The sequence below is a fragment of the Amblyomma mixtum genome, chromosome 7 (assembly GCF_055824585.1).
Source record: "Amblyomma mixtum isolate Tamu chromosome 7, ASM5582458v1, whole genome shotgun sequence".
NCBI lineage: Eukaryota > Metazoa > Arthropoda > Arachnida > Ixodida > Ixodidae > Amblyomma > Amblyomma mixtum.
This window is the reverse complement of record NC_143018.1, coordinates 131,007,071-131,018,773: the sequence shown is the minus strand read 5'-3', so window position 1 is coordinate 131,018,773 and position 11,703 is coordinate 131,007,071. Positions and strand designations below refer to the sequence as shown.

At 45.7% G+C, this 11,703-nt stretch overlaps 1 protein-coding gene and 1 long non-coding RNA gene across 2 annotated transcripts in view; both read right to left on the bottom strand.

Annotated features, from left to right (window-relative positions):
• Positions 1-1,910: 1,910 nt before the first annotated feature.
• On the bottom strand, positions 1,911-2,732 carry LOC149337599 (uncharacterized). The gene has a single exon (XM_089554913.1). The coding sequence runs from the start codon at positions 2,625-2,627 to the stop codon at positions 2,079-2,081; it is 549 nt and encodes a 182-aa protein (XP_089411039.1). The 5' UTR covers positions 2,628-2,732; the 3' UTR covers positions 1,911-2,078.
• Positions 2,733-6,458: 3,726 nt separating this feature from the next.
• LOC149337598 (uncharacterized) overlaps positions 6,459-11,703 on the bottom strand; it is a 29,031-nt gene continuing 23,786 nt past the window's right edge. The window contains exon 4 of the long non-coding RNA XR_016284408.1: positions 6,459-6,780. This is a non-coding gene — a long non-coding RNA (uncharacterized LOC149337598). The remainder of the gene's footprint in view (positions 6,781-11,703) is intronic.

The following is an 11,703-nucleotide window of genomic DNA, read 5'->3' as shown; positions in this document are numbered from 1 at the left end:
TACAAATATATGACATCTCGAGGGTACGAATAAACTGTCGCGCCGAATAACGGAAATCTGCTTCTAGTCTACAAGCAGGGCATACAACTCTGTTTCTGCAGTTGTTCCATGTGACAGACTATGTGAAACAGTGAGATTCAGCACAGTGCTTTTGTAGACTAAATACTGTGGCACACTTTTAAAGAGTCGAAAAAGAGCTCCGAAGTCTTTCGTGCAGAACTTCTGGAAGGACACTATGCTTTCACAGGCAAAATACAAAACGAGGTCCGAGCATGTGTGCATAAACCTTAACTCCTCTTATTTTTTTTGTCGGCATGAAGTCAGTTCTCAATTTACGTACGCCACCTCGTAATTTTGATCTGTGTGGAAGTTGCCTATATGCACAGCTGTTTTCTTTAGTGCGTAAATTCACGTGTGCGAACGAGTGGTTCTTTGTTTTTCAGATAGCCGCATGCACACGTACTATTGGCAGAAAAACAATATCAGAGTGTTTTCTCACACACAAAAAAGTGGTTGTAGCACTGCTTCGCAATCAAGTCCCACGAAACACAGAACATCTTAGAAACATCCTTGAACAGCTCGAAATGGCTTCACATGTCTTGCGCTAGAATGAAACGTCTCATATACGTCGACGGCCAGATGTCTTTTGGAAACTTCAAGACGTCCGTTTAAGATATCCGCGGTTACTGAAACGTCTAACTCAAGACTATGTTACGAAGACGGGCCAATATGTTCAGGCGATTGGCAGAAAGCTGCCACCATTGATTAAACATGATATAGATCATGACAAGCATTTTTAACCTTCACGTTTTATTCCAAGCAATGAATTAAACATGCAAATGTGGCACATAAACTGTTAGATTTCAGTGCCCTACACCGATATTTGCACCTTTTTAAGAGAAGGCGCACCGGTGCAAAGTCCGCGCTTTGTGCTCAAACTCTGACAGCGCATTTTGTCATAAGTAGTCCGAAATCACGTTTATCACGGTCCACATCGAGTACAACTAGCCCACCACTTGTAAAGCTGCACTAAAGTTACGCAAATCATGAAATTTGTTTCCTGTTGCGAACGCCTCTTCGTTCGGCCTCAGTTGGCCACGAGCAAGGAATGTTGCCGTCGCGCCATCGCCGCTTTCTTCCATGCTGTCCTCGCCATGTCGGCGCAGTCCGCTCGAGGCTCGCGCGCATTCTTCCCTTCGCCACGGCCGATCTCAAGAGGGGCCCCTGAACGCCTCAGCTTGCTGCTTTGTGTCGCTCCGCTCGGTGGTGATAGTCTACAGTCTGTCTACGTGAATTTAACTGTTTGAAGTAAAAATAAACCTTTTTGCAAGTTATAAATGATTAGCGTGACATAAAAGTATGAGATGCAATTTGTGATTATTTTTATGTTGCTGCTTTGTTTATTTTGCATTTTTGGAATGTAGTACTTTGTCTGGCCATTTGGCGTTGCGGACGCTAGCGGTCGCTTGCTACGCGCACTAAGTGGACGCTCACAACGTTTCTCTGCCTTCTTTGTCTCGCGCTTGTAGGCGCTTCGTTTCACGCTGCTGTTTGCAGTTTTCCCGCGATGCCTTTTACTACCAGGACTGCGCTGAAAGGTGCACCTCGTTTTCAGCAAAAGTAAGTCGCCTTCTAATTCTTTCGTGTGTTGAAAGCGTCAACCTTTCTGCGGCTAAGTTGGCAATGTGCCTCATTCAACCGTCTGCTGTGCGTCCCTGCTTTGGTTTGCAAATGACAAAGCTGTCTCAGCCAGTGTTCTCATACCAAAGTGAATGAATGAATGAATGAATGTCTATTTCGCTTTTTGCCATTACAGAAAGCGTGGGTGACGAAATAAAAGCGGTTGACAATAACCGCTTGACGGGCTTCGTCACCCGAAAAAGTCGACGATGAGCGGCGGCAGAGGCAGCGGCAGCGGCGGCAGCGGCAGCAGCGGCAGTTCTTGCGGCATACAAATAACAATTCACACATCAAACAAAATAGATTTTGCTTTAATGCAGGTAGGGGGTTAGATATGTTAAACAATGAGAAGGAAAGAAAAAAAACGGTCGACATATGTATTTCAGTACTAATACAACCTAATCAATAAAAGTTTCACGAAGTCCACGAAAAGACATTGTGTTTATATTGTTATAAAGAGAAGAGTTCAAACATCTTGGTAGTATATATTTCAGCATAGCAAAACCATAGTTTAATCTACATCTGGGTACCGAAAACATTTCAGCGTTTCTAGTGGTATACGGCATGTTGTGTACCAGCTGCACAATACGGGACAAAAAGGGGTCATCTCTTGCAGTCTGCTTTTTATAAAAACAGGCAAACCTGTACTCAAACAACCTAGGAACTGGAATTATTTTGTATTTTATTCGAATGGGACGAGCTGGGGCGTCATAGCAGGAATTTGTAATGACTCGTAGCATTTTCTTCTGTTGAAGAAAAAGCTTTTGCAAATTGGACACTGTAGTATTTCCCCATACCAAATAGCAGTACCCTAAGTATGAAAAAAAGAATGCATAGTTAAGGTCAAGTTTTGTCTTTGTAGGTAACATATACTTATGGCGAGAGACGATACCTATGGATTTAGAAAGCTTGATGCAGACCTTGTTTATGTGAGCATCCCATGACATTGAAGGGGTAAAGTATACACCAAGTGATGCGAATGATTGAACATATTCAATTTGTGTGCCACTGAAAAAGATAGGCGGACCATTCTCTACCAACTTGCCCTTAGCATGAAATATTATCGCCTTTGTTTTTTCCTTATTTACTGTCAAGGAGTTTGAGGATGACTATTCCTTCAGAGCAGTCAATACTAAGTTCGCTGAATTGGTTAATTGGTTAATAGCAGTGGAGGAACAGAACAAAGTGGTGTCATCAGCATAAATAGTAAATTTTATCTCGTTGTTTATATTAGTGATGTCGTTTATATATAAGTTAAAAAGTATAGGACCCAAGAGACTAACTACCCTGTGGCACTCCATTTGAAATCTGTAGGACATCAGAGTGGCAGTTATTGATGACAAGATATTGTGAACGCGAGGACATATACGACTTGAAAAGGTTGAGGGCATGGCCACGTATACCGTAATGTTCAAGTTTTGCATAGAGGATGTTATGATTGAGGGTACCAAACGCCTTGCTGAAATCTACGAAGATTCCAAGAGTGAGCTTCTGGGATTCAATATTACCTAATATATATTCTTTTTGATCAAGTAATGCATGTTCTGTTGATTTGTTCTTGGTAAACCCGTATTGGCAGTCATTTATAATAGAGTGCTTTAGAAGGAAATTATGAGTTCGATGATGAATTACGCGTTCTAGCCCCTTGGAGAAGAAAGGTAAGACCGATATGGGCCTGTAATTACTTAAATTATTTCTATCCCCCTTTTTGAAGATTACTGCCACCCTAGCAAGTTTCATATCAGCAGGAAAGTGGGCTGTAGTCAGCGCCGTGTTATATATATGCGTTAAGCAGGGAACTATTGAAGGCAGGACATACTTTATTGGGCGGCTCTGGAGATCGCAAGAGTCAAAGCTTGTCGTGTCTCTCAAGTTTTTTAAAATAGAGTACACTTCAGTTTCATCTGCAGGTTCAAAGAAGAGGGATTGTGGAAGTCTATCACCAAGAAATTTTGAGAAGTCAGGGCTGTGATACCGACTGCCAACGGTAGTAAAAAATGTATTAAAAGCACCGGCCAAACAAGACCAACTTAGGTTAGTTCCATCAACTACTAAACTTGTCATGTTATTTGGATGCGTAATTCTATTCAAAAGTAGATTAAGGCGCCTCCATTTTTCTTTAGGGCGATTGGAGAGTTCCTTATCAAAAAGGTTATTGTGGTAAGTGGTCCTAGCTGTTTTGAGTACTTTGTTCAAAGAGTTCCGAAATGCTTTAAAACGGGCCAATAGTGAAGTATCCCTAGTCCTAATAAATTCAGCAAGCATCCTGTGCTTCTTTTTTACAAGTCTTATAAGTCTTGGGAACATCCATGGTTTGCGAGCATTTTTCGGCAGTTTTACTTCAACAGTGGGAAAACATTCGTGATAGATTGGTAAAAAGAGTCGCAAGAAAGCTGTGTAGGCAGCATCCTAGTCGGTGCTTAAGAAAACAGGTTCCCAGTCTACTAGCTCTATGCGACTTCTAAATGTTTCAAGGTTTTTCTGGGAAATACACTGCCGACGTGGATTAAAGGTTTGTGTTGGAGGGGTTTAGTCTCAACGCGCAGAAAAACAGGTAGATGGTCACTGATGTCTACTGCAAAACGCCCTGCGGTGAGAGGCACATCATAATTTGTGATGAAAAGGTCGATAATGGTAGATGAAGGGGAAGTTATGCGTGTTGGGCTATTTAAAACGTTCTGGAAGCTAGCGGCTTTAAGCAATATTGTGAATTCTTGTTGTTCAGGACTGTTAACACCCATGTCTGTATTAAAATCACCTCCTATACAAGATAAGAAATTATCGGACAAAAAAGTGAGTTCTTTTTCAAAAACACGCAGCAACTCATTCATATTGCCTTGTGGTGGGCGGTAAACGACGGTAAATGATTGACGGCGACATTGGACTGTAAGCATTTCAATATTCTCGTTCCTCACACTGTGTTCCGATAAGATATGACACGAATAGCTTTCTTTTAATAGAAGGGCGACGCCCCCACCACGTTTTGAGCTTCGGTTAAGAAAGAAGTTATTATAGCCTGGAAATCGAATAACGTCACTATCGAAGCGATACCAAGTTTCAGATAGCATGATTACGTCAAGTGTACACTGAAGGCTTGACAAAAAACTGTTCAAATGATCCGTCTTATTTAAAGCACACTGCATGTTCAAGTGTAGCATTTGCAAACATTTACCGCACTTATTGTTTCTTTGAGAGCAGTTTAACTCCCATGGTGTGAAAAGAGGCGTATCTTCCATATTAGTCTAAGAAACGGAAAAAAGATGCATCTTCTGAGCGACCAGTTACTATTCCATTTTTGACAAATCATCGTGCAGATACAGGCGAATGACATTGGATCCATGAGTTTTGCGTGCGTAAATAGCCCCATTTCTTGTCCACACGTACTTCCAGTCAACTTCCTTTTTCTTTGCTATTGCAGCTCCAATAAGTTTTTTTGTTTTCGGGCGTTAGGTGTTCGTTGACATAGATTGAAGCCGTGCCTTCCAGTCCAACATCCTCGACAATAAGCCGCATCTTTTTTTATTTCTGCAGCATATCATCACGCTTGGCTTTGGATTTGAACCTAACAACAATGTTAGATTTGCCGGAGTTGCGAGTGGGAACGCGATGGCAGGCCTCGACATCCAAGTCTGTGACTGGTTCTTTGACTGCATCACCAAGTTTTCACAGAATCCGAGTCACATTTTCTTCCTCATTCTCTGGGACCTATGACCTATGACGTCACGCGTATGACGTCATATTTTTTGACCAATCAGCGTTTCTAGCCTACCTACCCGCAAACGCTTGTGAAGTGAAGTCTATTTTCCTGATTTCGGTTTCGAAATGGCTCCCTACGAAGACACCAAACAGCCCGCGAATTTTAAAAAACACGATTTTTAAAAATTCATAATAAAATGCCGGCCCAGTTCCGAAGACTCATATTTGTTGTCAATGCTTCTGAGCGTCACTTCTAACATTTACAAGCGGCTTTTAATTGTTTGCATGGTCCCTTTAACGTGCACTGACATCGCACAGTACACGGGCCTCTGGAATTTCTCCTCCAAAGAAATTCAACCGCCGCGGCCGAGATCGAACCCGCGTCTTTCGGGTCAGCAGCCGAGCACCATAACCACTGAGGCACCGCGGCGGCCAAAAAAAAAATAATCGATGACGTGATCACAAGCGAAGTGTTAAGTGGGTCACATGACAAGGTCACCTCTCATGGTGACATACAAAAGCCACACAACAAAATTACTTAAAAAATGAGCGATTACGCCGATTTAAGCAACATATATCGCAGGTGCAAAGGAAATCCTCTCGATGTCATCACTAGTTGACCTCAATTCGGTGGCAGTATTCCGGAACACATTCACCAAAATTTTTAGCAACCGTTCGTTCTACAGCATCTGGTCGGTGTCGTAGCATTTCTCTATGAATATAGCTTACATGTTTTACTCAAGTTGCTTGTGACAGGGGTTCGGACCAATGACATGTGCACCTTAAATTGCATGCTTTCTAAGACATTTTCCTTTAGGGTGCAGTTGAGGTGTCCACCGAGATGTCGAGATGTGGTTGGATGCGAACTTGGGATAAGGGTATAAGGGTTCGGACCACGATATAGGCACCATCAGTGGCATGATTTAAGGCGCCTTTGAGGTGTCCACCTGAGAGCTACTGCGTCCTTTCCTTTCCTCAAAACACATGATTTCGCATTCCTCCGCTCAGGAAGACGGGTTTTTTCTCGTCGTGCACAGTGCCATTTTGTCTGCGTGAGTGCCGCGGCAGTAAAGGAGGAAAGTCGCCGTCGCAGTTATGTTGGTATATGTTGTTAGCCTATGTTGCAATGTAATCAGTACGGCAGCCGAGGCCGATGTTTTTGGCAGTCATTCTCTCTTCGTGATTGCGTGTTTTGTGGTATCATGCAATGACAGCTAACAGGAGGCTGACCTGAGCTTGAGGAAGCGAAGCGGTGTAGTCCACATGAATTCAGGAGAGCAACGTGGTGGTTGGTGCTCTCATGAGGACCAGAAGTGGTACCGCAGTGGTCATCGTGTAAGAATCGTCACGGGAGCAAGTCTGGTACAGACAACCGTTCGGGGGTCTGCTGCCGGACAGAAGTGCCTGCAATAAAAGGAACGATGATCGCTGCATCGTTACGGCCGCGTTTCGGTCCACTCGGAAATATGACGGGAGATCCAAACGTTCGTGGGTGCCTTGCGTCAAGATTTAGTTAAGGTTCTATGCCGTTTTGAAAGTGTAATTGATTTCCAGTGCCCTTGAGACAAACATGCTAACTGCAAGTATAACAGAAAATGGGGCTAGTGGGAGCCCAACCGTGAAGATTTCGATCAAAAATGAACAATCATTCAGCACTATTTTCACTGCTCCCTCAGTCACACCTAGAGATTGGCGCATCTTGGAGAGCACCTTGAGAATAAAAATGCATCTGAGGCCGTTGATTTCGAATGGTTTAAGCGATTCGAAAGGAAGCACCTTGACAGCTCATGAGATGAAAGCAGTGGACGGCCTCGATCATCAGCCAGTGATGCACATATCGCTAAAATTGTTTCGACAGTAACTATATAAAATTGTGGAAAGCCTTGCGGATACTTCCAAAATTGCAAAAACACAACTTAAGCATACAACATGAGAAAATCCTCAGATTTGAGACAGAAGTTTACAAACTTCAAGCAGGCAACAACACTGATCCTCTGGAAACCAACATGGATTTTCTAGCAAACAGCTGCTGATGCTGCCAATTATTTCTCAGGTCTTGCTGCTTGCGACATATGCAAATCGGTTTTTGGTATGAAACTATGCACATTCAGAAATAGGGTAATTTCTATAGGAAACAATGATTCGAAAAGCGTTTTCGAAGCATGATATGCAAAAATAAAATGAGCTGCGGTTTAACTACTCGAACTTGGTTAGAGAGCGAAAACTGTGGTGTATCGGGCAAGTAGACACGGCTAGGCGTATGTAACGTTGAGTGCGTTCCCGACACTTCCTTCCTGCTGGCCACCTTGCACAGGAGGCCCTCGTGTCCCCCAGACCATCATGGAGGACAAGGGCACAGGCTTTTCAACGGCTGAAGCCTACAGCAAGGCGTGGCGGCTCTTGCTCTGCGCGCCTTCACTATTTCTCTCTCCTACTTCTTTCCATCTTTCCTTACTCCTCCTCTCTCCTATCGGCATGCAGGCAGTGGTGGTGGTATTCATACCAGTCACAGGCCCGTGCCCTTTCCTCTTTCCTATTCTCTACAGCCTCTAACAACCGACACTGGAGAAGCAGGGCGCCCACCTTGCCACCCAGGCAGGTGGCAAGTTATTGGTTGATCGCGAGAGGTTTCTCACCGAGTATACACCGCGGCTACAGTGTACTAGAAAGCCTTTGTACCGCGGCTTATTGGTGCAGTGCCGCGTGCCTGCCACAGCGTTGTCAGCGTTAAGGCATGCAGCCCACATCTCTCTTACCACCGCCACGTATCACAAAGCGCGGTTGAGGCGTCCTCTGACTCAGGGAGCCAGTTATTTGCCCTTCTTTTCCTGAAAATCATCCCTAAGTAAAACGTTGTCAGCGCCAATGCCAATGAACGCCGACGGCCTGTAAAAATGTGTTTTTGAGGAAAGGAAATGGCGCCGTATCTGTCTCACATCTCGGTGGACGCGTGGACCTCCCCATAAGGGACGGGGGGACAAAGGAGGGAGTAAGGGAGAAAGAGGTGCCGTAGTGGACGACTCCGAAATAATTTCGACCACCTGGGGCGCTATGCTGGAAGGCCCGAGTTTGCTGAAACTCGGAATCTTCCCGAGCTCTGGCGACGCCCTCAGATGAGTGAACTAATGGTAGCAAGACAAAATCCCACCCTCGTCACGCCTCCAACTTCATTGGGTTATCTGGATATATTCCGTGCTTTATCACCACATCGGCGCCACCTCATCGGCTTCTTGGGCGGTCTACAAAGAACGGGTTACGTGAGCCAACCGCCGGTGCACTTTTCATTTGTGTGTCGCTCCACCAAGTGCACTGCGTGTGCAATTAGACACACGAGGTTTGTTGAATTTTATAATGCACTTAATACACCTTTATAAGCATTTTATAGTGTGCAAGATTTGGATTTAAAGCGCTTTGGAGTGATTTATGCATTATTAAATTTTGCTTTGTACCGCGAGGGAACGCTACCAACGCCCGTCATCAGCTGACCGCCAATATCGACGAGGTACATGTCCAACGCTACGGAAGTAGTCCGCAAAAAAAAAATGAGAGTTGTGTCACTCCGCGCTGTTCTGTGGCCGTGTGGTCTAACGCGTCGCTCCGCAGAGTCGACAGGCAATGGGAGCGCGTGGGTTCAAATCCCTCATGGTAAAACTTTTTTATCTCACATTTTTTTTCATCGCAAGTTGAATTTCGCGTGACTTGAATGAGAAAACTCGTTTTGTTCAGAATCGCTTGAATATTATGCCGTGTTCTGAAATGAACTGCATGCATCTGTTCATTTCATGCATACCGCGTTAATGTGAGCTGTCCGAAATTCGTTGTCAATGAGTTCGCACCGGCTTTTGGTCAGCAGTGGCGGTTATCTTCTCGATTCTGCAGCATTGTGAATATACTTTTTAGATGCAAGTGAGAGGTGTGTGCGAAAGATGACATTCATTCGTCGGATTTAATTAATTAGCACATTGGTGAGTGCTCTGCAGTGGCCCGATTAAGAAGTGGCCATCTGCAACTTTCGACCTCGCCGTTGCCGAGGAGCCGACTTTTTTTTTGTGGGCCTCTCTTAAGGTACCTGGCATGTTATGAATTGTTCTGTGGAACCGGTTAGCGGCTGATCCAGTCTTCGCCAAAAGAATCTGGGACCGACTTTGGCACTGTGCTGTAGAGTAGCCCAAAGGACTTGGCGAGAACAATTATTTTTTACTGATTGCAATGTTCAATGCATAATGTGCCTTCCTCGTGAAATAGTTGGCCTTCACCATGTCAGGGCTGGACTTCGAAGGGGCCAATGTAGGTCTCGTGGACGCATCCCACGACGTCTGTGTCCTCAACATACGCACGCTCGGCCGCAGTCGTGGGCAAAGCGAGCCACCGCTTCTGCACAGCCGCGTCGATAAACGCGTCGGACACGTCCCTCACACAGCGGCTCACAGTGCTTTATTGGCGTCCAATAAAGCGGTCGGCGCCGACGCTCCGAAGCTGCCGGTCGCGAAGAACCGGAGGGCGCAGAGGACTTGCTCTTCGACCGAAAGCGAATGAGGCCCGGTACGCACTCTCCGCAGGCGTGGGTCGTCGCCTAACTATTTACACAACCATCGTACCGATTTTTTGGACAGGCGAAAATGTCGCTAGAATTCGTCGTCGGCCAAGGCAGTAAACGGGTCCAGCCGGCCGTACTGACATTTGCCGTCAGAGGAAGCGATTACCCAGGCTGCTGCTGCTGCCGCCATGACAGTCCCCAGATGAATTCGGGGCACTTCACCGTTCACGAGTTTAGCTCCGAGTTCCCCTGTCAATCAAAACCATTGGTCACGCCCCCGGTGTGCCGTACATAAATTACAGGCGTACACGCTATGGGTGGGCCACTCCCAACATCCCTGCCGGCTACAGGTATGCTGCGCGGCGGTGCTCATTGCTGACAGACATCGATGATGTTGACCATCGAAATATAACAGGAAAAACGGACGTCATCGATAATAAATCTAAGCACCTCTGCGAAGGACACGCAACGTGGCGAAAGCCGCCGATTTCTTCGCTCGCATACCACGTAAGACACAGCACAACGCTGAAGGCGCGTCACACCTGCTTGCAAGGCGTCAAACATGGAGCACGACGACGAACCGGTGCTTGGAGCACGTCCTACTCCAACAACATCGCATCACAGGTGTTTGGCTTGGCCGTCCTTTCATCGGTGATAAAGCTCAGCATCAATGTGTCAAACACATCTGGGATCGACAAACGATCGCTGCTCCAGACCCATTGCAATAAAGAGTTTGTAATTTCTAGCACGCAAGCACTGCGTACTTCACAACCGTAACACCTTTCTCTGTTATAAGTCCGATTCCATTATTACAAACAGGATCCCTCACCTGCCCGAATGATATTAATGCGATGTCCCTGCGGTATACAACGGCGATCGACGTTAGTGACCAAACCAGTCCGCAAAACCTAGAAGTGCGCAACGTTAACAAATACTACGCAGATACGCGCGCCACCCCCTTCACAGCTTTTAGTCAGCGTCTGATGACATAGGATGAGTTGTGTCGCTGGGTAGCACGCTCTTCGCATCCGCGGTGCACTAAAGAGGCCTCACACACAACAGGCATACGTAATGAATCATTGAATACATCCAAACAGCAATTTTTTTTTTTCTCACACCGCATCACAGCCGCTCGCACGGCCAATTTCTACCGCTGAGATTCGCCAAGAGCGTACTAAGAGCAATGGTTGGCCATAGCGGGGTGTGGCAGCGGCCGTAGCAGCGGAGAGCTCCACCTGGGGTCACTGCAGAGAGCAGCAGTGACGCGGGGGTGCAGTGAAGTTCAGTTTTTTGCTTTTGTTTATTATGCAAGCCAGAAGACGCATGACTGTTATTATTTGATATACGACACAATAAAATATATTATCGCAATGGCCGAAAAATAAGACAGATTCAGCGTGTAGTAGTTGCCCAGTATTTCCAGTCGAAGGCAGCGCTACCGGCGGCGTGTCAGCGCAGGAGCTCTCTCGTTTTCGACACGGTGGGCTGCCGCTCTAGTTCGTATGCAAGCCACGCTGCAAGCAATTGCCACACTATCGCCTCTAGCGGCAGAAAGTGTCAAATCTTTGTTAATTCCCTAAAGCTATGCTTTTCAACAACGCTTCATTGGATCCAGATTTTAAAATACATTTGGAGATGAAAAAAATGTTCATAATAATATCTGTTGCCTTTTAACGTATTCGAGAGAAGAGAAAGGGTTGATACAAGAGTGCACTTAGCGCGCACTGTTCGTCTTCGGAAATGGAGAGACAGATAGAGCTGAAAGAGAAGACACGCCTTTGACGCGCCCG

What these genes read in the sequence shown, in the direction of transcription:
- LOC149337599 (XM_089554913.1), bottom strand. Translation starts at nt 2,627, where the DNA reads ATGTCATGGGATGCTCACATAAACAAGGTCTGCATCAAGCTTTCTAAA.